The sequence below is a fragment of the Anopheles moucheti genome, chromosome 3 (assembly GCF_943734755.1).
Source record: "Anopheles moucheti chromosome 3, idAnoMoucSN_F20_07, whole genome shotgun sequence".
In the NCBI taxonomy this organism is placed as follows: domain Eukaryota; kingdom Metazoa; phylum Arthropoda; class Insecta; order Diptera; family Culicidae; genus Anopheles; species Anopheles moucheti.
In genome coordinates, this window is record NC_069141.1 from 36,443,026 (window position 1) to 36,460,670 (window position 17,645).

A 17,645-nucleotide genomic window follows, 5' to 3' on the forward strand; every position below is an offset into this window, starting at 1 on the left:
AGTGCGTGATTTCGCTTGAGTGTGACAACATTTCCATGTGCTCGGTGATCAACCGGATCGCTCCAAGTGGGGTAAATAAAATAATATTGCAAAAGTCTTCATGAATTGTTTGGTGGAGTGAACCCCGTACAACCCAGGATTAATCTAAAGTGTGTTTTTGCCTGTTTGGTTTGTGCTGTTTCTAGTTTCCGGTTTCCGATGGCAAACGGAATGGAGATTGTAGTGAAAAAATGTGTGAGAAAGTTATAGAATTAAAGCGCGAAAGGTAATAAAATGATAAGCGAATGTGCTACGGCATGCAACAACACCTGTGTGCGATTAGTTCATCACGTACCGAGCGGTCAGCGCGATAAGCGTAATTTACGAATGAGATTACATGCGAGCGACATCGAATACCTAGAATTCAAATGTGCGATTAGCACAACGCGTAGTGCGATTGGCAACGCAACATAAATCGTTGATGTTAGATACATGACTTTACAACCTTAAAAAAAAACGTACCGTCTTGAAATTCTTTAACTCGTGTAATAGTGAAATGCCGTCGGCAAAATGGTCCATCCAGCGAGACAACCGGAACAAGGTCTTTTTTTTATTATACAGACCTGTACTCTTCTGCCCCTAAACACTCCGTTTTTTTTGGGTAATTATTTTGTTAAAGCCAATCATTATCTAGTGCCTTGGTCGAGTCGAGTGCCCCAACCGTTAATGATGTATAAATATTGTTTGGTCTAAAGTGTTTTGTTTTGATGATGAATCCAACATGATAATGATCGACCTCCCTTTCCGTCTCCGAGTTAGATAAGAGACAAAAATGTGGAACGATTGTGAAACAAAATGTTGCTGGGAACTGTATTTCGCCGGTAGAAAATGCGGTGCCCTGATTTATGCAGCTATTCAAACATCTTGGCTGGAATTTCTGTCCTGCCCGCCCCATCTCCAGCCCGGGTGCGTATTGCATTGAATGGCGAAGCAAATAACCTGCAACAAACATTAAAACAAACAAGTGTTACTGCATAAACGTGGCATACAAATGTGTGCCATTCTTTGTATAATGCAACGCCGCTGTGTGCCGCTGTGCGACATTTAAAATGTTGATGAGCCGCTGCTTAATGCCCGGAGCTGAGTGAGCGTTTAATGCAGCTTCGAGTGTTGTCACCTGCTGCGGTTGTGAACATTTGCTGCGCGCCCGTAAACACCTTTTGCTGCCTGGAATAATTAACCTGCCGTTGTGGGGGAATAATTGCAAAGTGGCTTTATAGCTGATATTTTACGTTGTTGCATTAGTGTGTGTGGCTCATCCTCCAGAGCCATGTTATCAGCGCGTTCGTAGCGGAGATTATTTTTGGGACGCAACTGACGAAAACGCGGAAATATCGATCTGCACCCCAACCACCGGCAACATGTTCTGCGTTGAATCACGCGCCCCGGGAGTAATTAATGAGAGCATCTTTCGGGCGCCTTTACGCCACTACGCACTAGCACGCCTTGATTGACCTCCGGGTAAAATAACCTACCGCAATAATTGCTACACCCACACCGACAGAAATACACACAAGGCTCCCCCCCCATCACCCGGACGAACATTGGCTCGCATTACTATCGCTGCTGCCCATTCCATTAGCCTTCCCGGTGGCCACAATCAGCTGACTTCCGTTTGCATCGATCGACAAAACGGTTCCTTTTTTTTCCATCTTGCGGTTTTTGTCGTCATCGTTTCGTCACGCATGATTTCCTACGCCTGCCAAAGAATCCTTCCGGGGTTCCCCGGGAAGGTTTCGTTTCACCTGTCTGCCCCAAACATCCTAGAGCCTGTCGGCTCAAAGCTTGTAGGTAACCTGCTGTAAGGGATGGAAAAGGGATGGAGCAAATTATGGGGACGGGTTCGGGAAGTTAGGGTAAAGCAGCAGTCTTCCAGCAGGGGGAGATGACTGAGACATCGATGTTGTTTTTCTTTGGCCGTCCCAACGCCAAACGTCCAACCGTCCCGTGAACGTGTTTGTTTGGGAGTGTAACGCACGGCGGTATTTAAGGAAGAGGGTTAATGATTACGATGAGCTTCTTCCTCGGACTGGCAGCAGGCATCAACCACAAACGCCATCCGTCGCCGACGGCACACTACTTTCTTCGGCTGCTCACCGGGGTCCGGGGACCGTTAAAGAGTGCCAGAATTACGATGGAACGCGAGAGCAGCAGATCATTCAAGTGGCGAGTGAACCCTCCGGCCACAATCGTTATTCGGCCGGTTGTGGATGGCGAGTGATTGGGTGTCTGCTTGGTGGGATGCCGCCGTGAAGCAGCGTCTAAGAAAAATCCGCGCAAATAGCCGGAGGGATGGTTCTGCCATGCTCTACTCCACTCCCCTATGCGCTCTCCTTTTGTTGATGGCCGGCCTCCCGAAAAACTCCGGCCGCGTAATGGGCGAAGGAAGTGGACGGATGTCATCTACGTCATCGACAGCGGCATGTCTATTCTTTCCCGTTTCCCGTTCATGGACGTCATTTCCATGGCCACATTTCCACGCTATATTTCCACACGCAAACATCGACACCGCGTGGTCGGGAGTGGTCGACTCATTATCTGGAGTTTCACTATTCGTGGAAAGGGAACAGCATCTTCGGGTTGTTTGGGATGAATGTTTTGGGGCCGGAGATGCCTTCGATGGCGGAAGCTCGGAGCAGTACGCACGCACCAACATCTGGGCCATAGCATCCAAACATCTAACGCCGGTATTTGTCTTGGGAGCAATGGACCTTTGAGAGTAAAGTTTCGGCTACGATTACCCCTTTTGCTGCTTGTGCACGTTCGCCCCGACATCTTCCGGTTTTCTTCCGGCCCTAGAAGCGACACCTGCGCGACTTCATGTACAGCATCAGACATACCCGGGTCTTGCCATTTCCTTCCTTCCTAACCTCCGTAACAAAGTATCAAACGTGTACGCAAACATCGGCTACGGCATGTTGAACTCGGCGTAAGATTAAGAAGGCCACCGAAGAAGGTGGCCCTCCAGCAGGGCACCACCACCGGCACGACCTGGTTCGGCGATTGATATCGATTACGGTTGTTTTTTCCAAGGTGGCAAACGAAAGTGCGGCGAACACGTTTCCTTCTCGCGCGCGTTCAAGGTGCGGCAAACGGTCTCTTATCAGCAGGCTTTCCCTTCCTTGGCTCACGTTTAACACTTTTTCTCATCTCGTCGCCCCTACCTGTCACCTGGTCACCCGTACCGTTCTTCGGTGCTGTCGATTGGGTAAATCGATGAGATACGGTTCTACGTTCTTACGGCGAACGAACGCAGACTACGTACATAATTTCCGATGAGGTTGTTCTGTTGCTGTTTTTTTTTGCCCCCCATTTCCATTTGGCGCAGCAAGTGTCTGCAGGGTTTGAAGGGAGACAGTGAGGGGTTGGTTATTTCTTACCCTCCCCACGGGTGTTGCTTGTTAGCTGTCAAGTTGACGTAAAATTTGAATTATCATTTGAATAGTTTGTGTCAAGGGGAGCATTCTTTTTTTTTTCGCTCTACATTTTCGTTCTGCTTGTTTTGTGGAGCGCACTGCACACACAAATGATGTAATGGATTGAACTTTAATTGATAATTGTTGCACGCTTATCTTTGACAGCTCGGTTGTATGTAACGGCGAACAACCCGGGAGTGACAAATTATGCCGTTAAGGTTATCGCCGCGCCAAGAATAGTGTCGAGCTGAGAAAAAAAGGTGTGAAAATACACGAACTTTCCGTCCGAGACGAATCTAATCAATCCTGGACTGTTTAGTGTATGTCTTATCCTTTTCGCTAGCGTGTAGCAAAATTGCATGATTGGTAGAAAATAAAACGACCCCGCTCCGAGTGCGACACTCTCGGCCTAATTGTGCCCGTCCATAAATAGTTTGCCGTCCTGCGCACGTCTTGCGAGAGGCGGTGGTATAAATCAATCAATTGGCTAAGATGTTGGAAATGAAGAGGTGAGGGCTGTAATAAAAATGGGAAAAAATACCCTTCCTGTGGATATTGCAATGACAAGTATTTTTAAAACTTCCCGATTGCGACCTTATCATCTATCTTCGCTGATAGCCACAAATCATACACGGCGCGCAACAGTACGGTCGAGAAAATGGTACACAGCGGTTTGCAGGAAGCTATGGTGTGGGGCTACGGGGTTGTTTTTTATTTGAATACCGCCCTTCACAGGTGTAGATAAGCTTTGCGTTAAATTGAGTGAGAAAAAAAAAAAGAACACAAGGTACACACAGCACCGTCTTCCGTAGTTTGTGCGTTCTATTTCGATACGGTTTAGTTCAAACGGCGTTTCAAACCAGTCCCCATCCCCATTCCAATCTATCAATTGCGCACAAGAGAAGAAATTGGTGATCTTTTGCCGAGGTTGAAAAGCCGCAGGCCGGTGTTATCAGTGTCAGGCAGATGACAGGTTGGTTGTGACAAGTGGCAGTGGAGTGAATGGAATGAGCGGCTTGTGCAGATGAGTCAGGTGTCAATTTTAATCGATGACCGCGTCTTGTATAAATCGTGACGCTACATCGCGGTAGGTAAGCGACCATATAAGATAAAAAGGTCTTGTTGAGGTGCCTTTATAACTCATTATGCTATACAGGATGTTATTGTAAAGAGAGGCTTGGACGCTGTAGTATTAAGATTTATCAAAAATATTACTAAGAAGTTCCAGATATTCCGTTCTTGTTCTGGGCGTATTAGGAGTATTAGACCAAATTCGGAGGCTAATTATTTTGGGGCAGTCTTGAATGTAACCTGTTTGAACCGCTATTAGGTTAGTAGGCATTAAAATATGGATCGTACTATTTTTCAATCTATGTTTAATAGGATCACATAAAGAACTTCTTAAAGAACGAAGACAAAATAGTTCTGTTCTGAAAAATTTTTGTTCCGGGCAATTTTTGGAGGTTATATATATAATATTCACCAACCGTGAGATGTAATGGTTATTTTTTTTAATTGTTGATATTTTAAATGCATGCTATAACTCATTTGGTAATTGTCTATACTTAACTTGGTATAACATTTCCTTTAAAAATATAAATAAAAAATTTATAGATTTTCTTAAAAAATATGATTTTAAATAATGATGAATTAAGAGAGATGGAGATCTTTGGTGAAACGTTATTCTTAACTTCTCAAAAAGATATTTCCATCAGTGTTGTGTACGCACGTCATCAGGGGGCCATCTGCTGTCATCTTTTGGTAGCTTTGGCGTGCTAACCACACACTAGAACATCTTCAACAATTAGCATTTTTAGACTCTCCTTCTGAGCGATTGGCTGGTTGGTCAGATGCGCTTGGTCACGATATCAACTTTCATATAGTAAAGTCTATTTTGTCCAGATGCTTTTTCACTGTTTGGCAAATTGCTTCAACTTCTACGAAGAACTCAAAGATACCTTTACCTTCGATCTCATCCTTCATCTACTGCTGCATTTTACGGTGACGTCTGCTGTCGGGTATTCAGAACTAGACTACTACTTGGCAATATGGGCTTTTTCCGAATGGCAAAAGATAATATAGATGCCAGATCGACCATATCGGGCGGATACAAAGTGCTTCACCATGTAAATTTTCTTCCCTCCGGTATGACGCAAGCTGTTTTCGTACAGGCCGTTGTAAATTAGCTGATAACGTTGTCAAATGAATGGCTATGCATAATAGAACAGCAACAAAAGACGAAACAATGCTGCGTTCTCCACAGGGTTGTAGGGAACTCGTAGGCAAGGTCGCTGAAATCATTCAATTGGTTTCAGTTGAATTATGTCAATTGCCCAATTATATTCCAACTTATGTAATTTAGACCCGGGATAAGGCTCATAACTGGGAGGAAATGCCCAAAGTCATGCAATTTCGACAAAAAATGTCGATCATACGGCCCTCGGCCGTCATAATGGAAATATAAATAAAAAATTATGTAATTTAGACGAACAAAAACATTATGTGGGTTAATAATTCGAGAGTGTCACACTTCGGGAGTTAATTTTGGTCGTTTATGTAGTGTTTTGCAAATTTAGTCGAAAAAACGATGAAATAAAATGTCAAAATGTTTAATTTAACTTATTCCAAATTGATTAATCTCGTGAAAAAAATGATTAAAGACAAGCTTTAGAATATATTCTTGAACAAAATTAGAAGAAATGAAATCATGAAAATGTATAAAAATATGCACAATTGAATGTTTGTTAATCAAATATCTCAAGTTTTGACGCTAATAAAATGAAAATAGTAATTTCTAGAAGGACTGCAAAGTGTCATGCCATTTGGATAAAGATTTCGTACCCCAGGGAAGTAATGGGTAAATTAACCAAAAAATAATGTATGAAAAAATGCTGCTCACTGCTTTCGGGTTGAAACACGAAACGCTTATTATTCATCCACATAATCACAACGATGTTGCGATTGAGTTCTATTGTGAACATCTCCTACGAAAAAAAAACCCCTCACCCGATAAGGCGAATGAAAAATGTTAAAACAAGAAGCTATAATACACACTTCTCTGCGCACCGTTGGCGATAAGCCACCGCTGACACACTGCCTGCAAACAATGTAATGAGCACCGTGACTTGTAAATTTGTGCATTGTTCGTGTAAGGCAAACCCGGACGAAAAAAGTGTCATAATGAGAAGCAAAAATGAGACCGCACATCTAATCTACAGCTGCACGCCCGCCAGCTTGAATTGACGAATAGGATTTATCGACAGTTTCAGGGAAGACCTTCAAACACTGGTCGAAATGGTGCAAGAAAAAGCCCCATTTCGAGGTTCCCCCGAGAGTCACTCGAGGAAATTTCTATGCTTGTCATGGCATCGTCACGCGGAGGGCAAAAAAAAAATAAACACCAGTACATCCGTGTGCGAAAGGGCATCGGAAGGATGTGGGAAACATGTGGCATGAGGTTATGTTTTGGGGATTTTTGCTTATCTAAATGGGCTCTAATCCCGGCCACCGATAGCCGGTGCGTACCAACGAACGCAGCGCAGAAGCGCCTGCTCATTGGCAACTAAATGAATGCATACGCTTATCACACCACGCCGAGGGTTGGTGATTGATTAATTCGTTTGATTGCTTTGCGGGATTAAAACTGTTGGCTCGTTTGTTGGCTTGGGGACCGGAAGGCGCATGGGGAGGGTGGAGGAGGGAATTTAAACTTTCCATGCCCCCCTATGCAGACCGGACCAGAGTGGTAGCAAAACAAATGAGAAGTTTAGCTTGGGAAATGATGTCGATAAAGCCCATCACGCGCTTCATATCTGGCCGTGCGTTTAGATTAACCAGAAAAAAGGATCTTTATCTCGTCGTTGTTCTAAATTTGGCTCACGAAATGTTTAATCAAAACCAGAGCGGGGAAAGAAGTCGGTAACTGTGTGCTACTGTGTGTTGGGCTACATTTTAATTTCGGGAACGATCCCCAAAATGTTGTTGCTTTCCCAATTCGCCCGCGCGTTTCGATGCGCGTTTGCCTCTCGATACCGTAATTAATGCACTTATTGACTGGCGAACCGCGGCAACCCCGCCAGTTGTGTGGCTCCCTTTATAATTAATTCAATTAACACCATAACCCGCGGGGTGTTTCAGGTTTGCCGCTGCGGTCCCCGGTAGGGGCGGCTTCCCTACGCTAAACGCATATAAATAATAACTTCAACGGGCGGTTTCCACCTGCGCGGCCCCATGGTCCGATCCGCCCGGTACGTCGGCTTGGGAACCAGCGGCGCGCATTCATAAATTCATCCCCATAACGCAGTGCCACACAATCTTGCCAACACGCCAATCATCACCGCCTTCATGGGGTGGGATGAAGCGTGGTCGAGGGACCGTAGAATGGTATGTTGTTTGATCCGCGATTTGGATCAAAGCTCATAATTTTCACCTCGTCGGGGTCAGATGAGGATGGAACGCTTCGATCTGGACGTAATCGACGAGTCCCTTTTACGCGCACCGGTCCTTTTTCGTGAATGAAATGTTACAGCATTAACATATGTGGTAACTATGTCCGGTGTGTGTGTGCGTGATGATCCTCCACGGACACTCGGGCCTCCGGAACGGTTGTTTTTGTATTTTGGGAAACAATTATTATGAAACATTATAAATTAGAATAATTGCCATCAATTATGCCACGGTGGAATCTCTCCACGCGGACATACCCTGCAGGTGGTGGCCTGCGCTGGCGATGGGAAAAAAGCGTACGCCTAGGAATCGCTTTCCATCACCGGAAAGCACGTGGTTGTGCGAGAGCCGAACGTAAATGGTGGAATGAGAAAGGTGAGGATAATATGAAGCGAGGGACCTCCACGGGAACTGTTTAACCTGGGAGATGAGAAACACGATCAAGTAGCAAATTGTAGCAGAGAGGGTTGACCGTTCGAATACAGGGAGTTGGCAAAGGAGCAGAAGTGAAGGTTCTTTCGCATAATCCGACCACGATCGCTCAACACTTCCGCACGGGTGTTAGGCCAATACTGTTTTAATGGCATTGAAATAATCCCGAGCGATCAAGTGTTTGAAAAATTTGATGCTGCGCAGGCGACGAACCCGGTCTCGTCTCGCAAGGTGTGCTTTTACCAACACGATCCCGGGGGCCGATTCGAACGATCCTCTCGCATCGTGTTGCAGAAGGAAACCAACCGCAAGCAAGAACCATCACACAAGAGTGGCACAATTATTGGACACCAGCCCCACAGCACACCAGTTCCGTTGATTTCCGGCGATTTCCGGTCTGTTCTGAATCATCCCTCCATCCCCACGGGGTGGACCGGCACTAATCGATTAATAGGGCGAGAATGATTGAAAGCAGAAAGAACCATTGCTGCCCTGTTCGGTGTTTCCCTTCGGTCGTATCATATTTTCTCACGTCGGCAAACACTCTGTCAGCGCGAAAAAAAAAGGTAAACAGTCGCGCGGGTGTGGTGGAAGCAATCGGGTGTGAAGTTGATCAAAATATCGGTTTTGTTGTTAGATTGATCAATTATTAATTCTTTATGCAAAATTTACTCCACTTACACACGCCCGAGCTCTGGGGCCCGTGATGGGGTTTGTTGTTTGTTGGGGGGTTTTGGGGCGAAAAAATCTACACCCAAAACGTTTCCTAACACGTTTCTTCCGTTTTCTCACGATCGCTTACCTCTAGCCCCCCTCCAAAAAAAGGGTTGTTTATTTTTTGCTGTTGAAAATCGTCGTTTTTTTTGTGGATGTTCACGTGTACGTGTGTGGAGTGCCTGTGTGGCTATTATATGATCGGCCGTAATCGAATCGTAATTCTGTTCGGGTGTTTTTCGATAATTTTCCTTGAACGCATGCTGCGTTGCATACACCCCATCATCCCCTATTTATGATGGGTTTGCCTTCAAGGTTTTTTACACTTCTTCAGCCGTGGAAGAGGGTTTGAGGTTTATGGTTGGGGGTAGGAATGGTTAGAAAAGGGGGAAAGGGGGGAAGGGGGCGCCTTCATTAGATCGCAGTGCCGTGCGTTTGATGTGACGGTAATTTGTTTATTGGAATACAAAATCGACTGATAAAGTCAAGTTCGATTGTGACACATGCAACACGTAAGCCTCACGGCTGATAACGGCGTAACGTTGACGATGATGAATAATCGTGTTCTGCTTTGCACGACGGTGTGCCTCGTTCGATGCTTATCACCGATGACGACGATCGGTACAAGAAGCTAGCTATTTGGAAAGTATTACCGGGCAAAAAAAAGTGAAACCATCGTCACCCAGATCCGTGTATCCCGTGTGTGTCTCGTCGATTATCAAGGGGCTGTTGGTGTTTTTACCCAATCGTCGGGAGAAGCGCAATGGAACAAGCGGAACAATTAAGGAACATCAAGATCGTACCGGTGCGATAAAAGGACGAAGCCTACCCAAAAGGCGTGCCCACGACGGAACGTGTCCTTTCGTGCTATGCTGCGTATGCTAATCAATCTGCGAGCATAGCAGCTGTGTGTGCGGCGGAATTTTTAGTTTTCTTTTGCGTACCGGTTAGCCGCGAGGACTTACCGCAAGATTAACCGGTCAATAGCCCTGCCCTGTCCGGGGCCGGGTCACCTGCCACCAGAATTTATGTTTGCGTTGTATGTTGGTTTTGTTTTTCCGTGTGTGTGGTTGTTTGGTGATGACTTTGGTGGCTCGGAGGCACAAATGAGGCACCTCTAGAGAGATATCATCGCGAATGTCTATAATTGTGATTGATGTAAATATTAACCAAATGAAGATCTCATTATATTTACGGTTCCTGTGTTCGCTTTCTTCGCAGTGCTAATGAGTGAATTATAAAGACATCAAAGCAGCACCATTTACCCAGCCGACACTAATTGGGCATTGTAGCAACAGTGTCCTGCAAACGATGTCCTCCTTCTCCTCCGTGTGTGTGTGTTTTTTGTAGCTGCTGCCAAACAAGCAAGCGGAGCAAGTTCTTCATAATAATAATAATAATGATGATGCCGCGAAAACTCGTGTGACAATTATAGTGATAAGTGAGTGAAGGAAGGTAATCAATATTGTGCGTGCTGCCGTGGTGGTCGAATTCATTCTGAGGTGAAGAAGGTGAAGAAAAAGAAAAAGAAGAAAGAGCAAAAAAAAAAAAAACGGACGCACACCGATCATCGCGACATCGTGTCGTGAGTTCTGATTATGCCGCTTTTGGTTGCTCCGAGAAGTTCGCATGGAGTGGCCCTCGTAGACCACCAGCATCACCACCTGCAGTACCGTCAGCTGCACCGTTCTTCCGGTAGCGAGAACTCAGTACCAGAACCGAACCGTGTTGTCGCACCCGAACCGAAGCCGTTTGTTGGGAAAGCCGCCGCAGAAAGTGCGGTCGATTTCAGTATGTCAAAGTTTAAAGCATCGTCGCGACATTCGCTGTACCGTCAGTTTTACGGTGGTGATGAATCGCCACCGTACGAGAAGCCGGAAGAGACAGGTAAGTTGGGGTTGTTGCTTGTTGTAAAACATATCCCTGTGTTTTATTGCGGAGAGGTATCGAAACCACTCGCAAAGGGGTGAATCCTCCGAACATCCACGTGCCGATCAAATTCCTGCCATATAAATCATCCGACAAGTCTATCAAATAATCGTTTTAAAGTCATTCGACAAACGATCCCTGGGACCATCGGGCGCAGAGGCTCCTGAGAAATGAGGGATTTGTTTTCTTAAAGACTTCCTGCCCTTGCCGAGGTGCGGCGCGGCCAAAACCCTTTCGGGGTTTGTGTATTCTTTAGGCGCGCCCCGGAAAAAGATATTCCGCTTCCCTTTTACGCTTGCCGGTTGACGATTTGGCTCGTGTCAGCAACAGCAAACATTCACAACAAAACCCGGGTGTTGTGCGCGCCTGTTGTGTTGGGTAACTAAGTTGGTGTGGTTGCGTCCTTTTTTTTTCTTTTCGGTACTGTGACACTCTCCACCTAGGAGAGCGATTACATCCTAAAGAAGCAGGGGGAAAAAAGGATAAACTAGCTCGCACGAACGGAAGAGAAGCAAGTCCTTTTTTTGAAGCACCGGGTGGAGTTGTGTTCGAGATCACGTAAGTGTTTTTTTTTTCTTGCTGTTGCGCTTCTTTTCATGCTCAAGTGCATAAGGCAGCTCACAAGGATGTGAACATTGGTGGGTTCCTGTAGCAAGCAAAAAAAGGGGTGCAAACTAGAGGGCGCAAAACAACCCTTTGATTTATTTAGCAACCGACGGGGGGACGGTGGCCGAAGGGATTGCGGGGCAGTGATTGCGTATTTCCCGTACGGCGTATCATCGGAATTGAGAAATCGTTTATTATGTTAAGTAACCCCCGGCAATCGAGGCAATAATGTTCTTTACTCCTTTTTTACCAAACCATCCCAACCTACGCATTCTAGCGCTTCAGGGAGTTCATTCCACAGGTTTTTTTTTTTTTTTTTGGCATAAAAAAGGGGACACTTTTTTGGAATTATTTTTTTCCTCAAGAAGCAACCTTCTTCAAAAAAAAAACCTTGAAAGGAATTCGATGTTGAGCGCGCCGTTCGTATTTCTTTTATTATTATTTGATTTGATGATGTGAAAATTCAACCCGGAAGGAACCGTCCCGGTGAATCGTCATGATCGACGAGAGTGAAAACTCGCCATAGAAAGAAAGGGGTGCATATATTATATCCTGTGCGCCCCCTTCGAGTGCCTGCGCTCGGGTGGTGGTGATTGTTATTTAAATAGCGTGGTGTATGGCAAGGATCACGCCCCCCATATGGCCGCACTCCACACTCCACGGGGGATTTAAAGCGAAAGCGCTGGAAAGAGCCATCAAACGTCGTGGGAAATTTTTCAACAAGTGTGTGTGAGTGTGTAGAGGGGCTTTTTGTTGTCCTTTTAAGGTGGTGGGGACGAAGGATACGATTCGTTACGGTACGCTTGTTGCGACAATGCGTTTGTTGCGCAATTTGTAACATTCTGATTTATGAAACTTTATTGCGCTTTTCCCGAGTCTAAATGAGCAATAAATTTTACATTCCACCTCGTTACACGGGGGGTTGTGAGCAAACGAGGAGAAAAAGGGGGGGGGGACGCACACACACACACGGGACTCCCGGTGCAGATTGATGGACACCGCTGCCACACGGCTGACAGGTGACGAGGGTAGTTGAAGGCGACCGCTTGTTTTGCTCAGTGAGCACTTGTTTTGGGAATCGGTCCCCATAAAGATTCACCAACCGAAAATTGATTGTATCTTGTGGAAACGGGGAAATGTTTTTCCACGTAGAAATACCCCCCCCGAAACGGTAACCAATTAGCTTGCGGTTGTTCTGTGGTCGGTACCCGATTACCATTTCGTTAGTGTAGCGAGCACCCGGAGAAGGAGTGTCAGATTTTCGATTCGAATCTGAACCGTTTAAAATTCATACAGCGCAACCTATCTGGGTGCGAGCATCAGGGCACGCATCATTCACGCTGTGCTGCACTCGCTTTAACATATCATTTGCATGCCTTTGCCGCTGCCATCGTCCTACTCGGGGGGGGCGCAATTAAAATATCGTTATGACAGCGCAGAAGAGCGAGCGAAAAATAAAACAAACCGAGCAGGGGGTGGGGAGTCGGGGGGTCAGACTGTTTTACTGCTTCGTTCCACAGGGTGTTCGTGTTCTAGGGCGCACGTCTAGATGGACGGGGTCTCACTATCCCGTTCGCCATTATTTGCCGCGTCTTCTTAAACAAACATAACACTTTCTCGGCTCGGCCGCACGCTCGCGGCAAACGATCTTGGGCACAGGGTACTGCGTGAGCTACCGTAACACTGGCAAAGGGGGGGTGGGAAAGAAAGCCCCCCACCCGAGCCCTATCTCACCACACCCCAGGCCGGGGGGCTCTTTTGCTAAATGACGCGAAAGCGCCGCCGAGCAAAAATAACGATAATTAACTCACATTACATTCGGAAAGCAAGAAGCTCATCCCTCGTGCAGGAAGGGACGGTTAATTTAAATACCCACAAACCCTCACCCCCGCACCCCACCCGGTCCAAAACCAACCCCTCAACCCCGTTTTGCTGTCGGATTCGCACCAAAGTGCAGGCCGCAAGTGTTGCCGCAAACGGTGTCGGTTTAGTCTCAGTCGATGCAATCCGCAATGCACCATGGCTAGTTAAACATGCATAACTGTTCAGCAGGTTGGATAAAACATACGCCCCTAGCGATGGGGGCTGAGACAGGGTGTCTGAGGGATCGAGAAGGGGGAGGAATTGTTGCATACATGCATCCCGCATCTCCTCACGCCCTTCATTCACACAATGCGGCCGCAATGACTTAACAATAAATAAAGTAATGAATAAAAAATAATAAAAATTAATTTAGTCTCTCTCTCTTTCTATCTCTTTCTCTCTCTGTCTGTGTCGGATTGTTTGCCAAAGCGTTTCGTTCACCGGTTAGCGCCTTCGGTCTTGATCGCGTTTTGGTCGCTTAATTCTTTCTCCCCTTGCGTTCTACGTCTCCGTGGCCCGTTCCTCATTACGTCTCCGGTGGCGCTTCCTGGCGGACAGGTTTTGTCAAGGTGCGACGTGAAACGTCAGACACGAATATTCGAAGGAGTTTTTTTTGTTTATTTTTGTGTGCTTTTTTTTGTTGTTGTAACACACAGCCTGTGTATAAATCAAATGATGAGTTTTTCGGTTCGTAGAAGATGGGGCGAATTATGGAAAACGGGGAAGATAGTTTTAAAAAATAAAAAAAGCACACACACACACATATGAATTTTATTTCGGGCCCACACAAGACGATGCTTTCACGGTGGGGGTGTAGCATCGCACTGTAGGATGAGAAGGGAAAAAATGTAAAACAATTTTTTCGTGTTTGTTTTTCTTTCGTTACATTTCAATTAAAGTGTTTTATTTTTTTTTCTTTAATAAAAGCGCAAAAAATGATCCTTTTTTTGTTTATTTTTCTTCATGAAGATTGAACACCTTTTCTTCCTTTTTTTTATGCTGCATGCAGTGCATTATTCGGTTGGAAGTTAATTTAGAGCAAGCTGTCGAAAATGATGATTTCTTGCAACACTTTTGCATGTCATTACGACCGATCGGTTTGAACAAAAAATAACCAAGAAAGAAGATAATAAAAGATGTGAACAAGAAAACATATCCGTAATTATGCCGCTGTGTTTTGGACCCGCACGCTGATAATGATCTCGTGCTGTCACATAATTACGTTTTCACCCCCAGAACTCCCCCCCTCCCCTTTTTCCCCCACTCATTGGCCCAATCCTTTTGCATGGGTCTTGTGATCGTGCCGGAACGAAACCCGGGGTGACATTCAAATGAGTAGCGACAAGGGGACATGGAAGGGTCCCACTCCATCGTGCCATCAATTATGACGTGAGGGATTTTCTCAGCTGAGGCAAAATGAAAGAAAACGCTAACCGGCGGGAGGAAGCCCTCAAAAATTACGACCCTGTCCCCGATCGCAACGAAAATCGAGTTCGAGATGTGACGATTGGTGACACTGGCCGGATGAAATTGAAATGAAATTCAGCCGACGAAGGGATGTTGTCCGTAATTCTCGCCCCACACGGTGGGGGTGGGAGTAATATAAAAAATTCTTCGCGGAAGATGTCAACTTTCGGGGTCCAATGTCTTCACGGACATTGTTTCTTCCTTCTACCGCCACTCTTGCGCCTCCGATGCGGCTTCTAGTGTTTTCCGGCACGGAACGGTGGTTAAAATAATTGCTTGTACTATTTGACAATTTTTATTCCACTTTTCTCACTTCGCCGTCGTTTATCATTGTCGTTGTTTCAGAAACGCATAAAATTTGTAACCACGACAAAATTCGTTCGAAAACAGATTGGCCGGACGCATGCACACCGGCAGGTAGCTGAGAACGCGGGGCATGGACGCGCGAAACGCCACGCAATCCATCTGATCCTCGGCGTGGAAGAAATTATTACAAGCTCATAAAAACCAGTCCAGAGCCCGCCCGAAGACCGAAAGTCGTAACAATTGCACCCTCCTACCGCTTCTTGTACACCCGGGGGTGGGAGAGGGTGTCGTGTTTCCGTTTTGTGGTCGCCTTTTTCGGATGTCGTAACGCCACGCACGCATCTAGCCAATTCAAAAACTGTCCGACGACGACGACCGGCCAAGGCAAAAACCCGATCACCAGCGAAGATAAGATCCTCGTGGCTGTTGCTGGTCGCTCAGGTGTGTCGCTCTGGCCCTCGGGTCGTTAATTTGTCGCCTTCGGATTGTCATACATTCGGCAAAACGCGGGAGAAAATAAAACGATGCCCCGTAAAATCCGTATGTTAATTTGGCGCTAACAACACACACACACACACGGAGACCGATGTGTTTGTGAGTGATTCAAACAGACGTTAACCACCGTCACACAAAAAAATGACTGATGATCATTTCCCTTGCCCCTGGGAGGGTTGGGATGAGGGGGAACCCAAACTAGAGGGATGAAAAGAAGCAGTCCACCGATGAGTGGCTTCATTTTAATTTCATTTCCATTTTGCTCCCACCGGGTGTGTGATTATTTATTTCCCACCTCGCGGAGTGGCCCTCGCGGAGCTTGGGTTCGACCGGGAAGGCGTCTCGGAAGAAGGTCTTTATCTCGATCGGTCGCCTCGCGGGAGTCCAACTCCCGCGGTAACGTGAAACTGGTGAGCTTCCGTGAAATTAGAGGTGTAAAATTCCAATAATTGCAGTCCCCAGACGACTTCTCGCGTCCATCCGTCCGCGTCGTCCGGTTTTGTGCACAACGAAATTAGGCCCCGCGTTCGATGGCTGGTAGCATCATCAACAGGCCCCGCTCGCAAACGCTGTAAATCGCGGCCACGCGGAATTAGCGTATTAATCTTGTTGGTTGTCCAGCGTGGTCCGCGAGATCTCGATCTCGTGGCGCTGATCCGAGAGGCGCTTCAATTTCGTGTCGAAAATTCATTCGTTCGTATCGTTCGCCCCGTTGCCCAATTTCCCCGTGCAGGGGGAAAAGAAAAAGAGTTTGAGTTGAATATTCAAATTTTAAATTTGATTCGAGTCATCATCATCACCATTTATCTCCGACCTCGGCCTGGGGGTCGGTGATGAAGCGGGATGAGATGTGGCGGAATGATAGAATCCATTGAGAGAAGTCTGAATGTCTCGGGCATACCCGAGGAAATTGCTTCTGTTTGCGTTCTCACGCAGGGACAGCAGTGTTCGGTTTGGACGCGAGATTAGTCTGCTTTATGGTGTCTTCTGGAAAGAGGGGGTTTTTTGTTGTTGCTGGAAACATGATCTTGATACAGAACGGGATAGGTGTGGCTGTGTGTTCCGGTGCAAAGAGGATAGTAATAATTTCTGAAACGACTCCACTATGCCATCCGCCATCCGGACCCTTGGGATCGGACAAGATTTCGGGTCGTTTCGATTTAATATTTGAATATGCTCCCGATGGCGAGCGGAACACGCGGAACGAGATCGTCCAACGGGCGCGATCAGCGCAAAGCGCAACAGATCTCCTTGCGCGCCAGCAGACGTCATTGATGACGAGATTTTTGAGCTTGCAAGAGTGTGCGCGCGCGGTTGTTACCGGTCGTATTGTTGACGATAATTACGATAATTTGGTACTTCCTGCAGTATGTGCGCCGGCACATTCGCTGCCCGCTGGACGATAATCTGGTTGTGGCCCGGGGAATGATGGGGATGAATGAATGGGATCGGATGGGGGAAAAAAAAACAAATTACCACCAAGAGGTGCTGCTCTCCGGCTTGTGATTTGATCGAGCGTATGTTATTCTGCATGATCTGTTTTTTTTTTCATTCCTTTCCGGTTGCGTTGCGATATTAAAGCTGTTCTTTTCTTCTTCCCGCGCTTCCATTTACAGAACCCGCCGAGCCGGAAGGGCGCGAAAAATCCTTCGGTAAGTAAATATCGTCAAACGGTGAAATTAAATCCGCGCTGCTCACCCAATCCCGTAAAAAAAAAACCCAAATTGAAACGTAAAGGTTGTGCGCGTGATCATCGCAACAATCGCTCGCAAATGATCGCAGGAAGAATCGATCGGAAAAAAAGTAATTATAAAATGAAGCGAAAGCGAAAGATTTGAAAGCCCCGATAGGGCGGGAAACCTTCCTAGCCAGGGTCTGGCACGACAACACGACACACAATTACACCGATATGCATCCTCGCTCGTGGGAGGA

The 17,645-nt window shown here is 46.4% G+C and overlaps 1 protein-coding gene across 1 annotated transcript; it reads left to right on the forward strand.

Moving 5' to 3' along the window:
* Positions 1-199: 199 nt before the first annotated feature.
* On the forward strand, positions 200-17,421 carry LOC128300966 (uncharacterized). The gene is made up of 3 exons (XM_053037232.1): positions 200-265; positions 10,269-10,934; positions 17,330-17,421. The coding sequence occupies exons 2-3, from the start codon at positions 10,646-10,648 to the stop codon at positions 17,371-17,373; spliced, it is 333 nt and encodes a 110-aa protein (XP_052893192.1). The 5' UTR covers positions 200-265; positions 10,269-10,645; the 3' UTR covers positions 17,374-17,421.
* Positions 17,422-17,645: the final 224 nt, after the last annotated feature.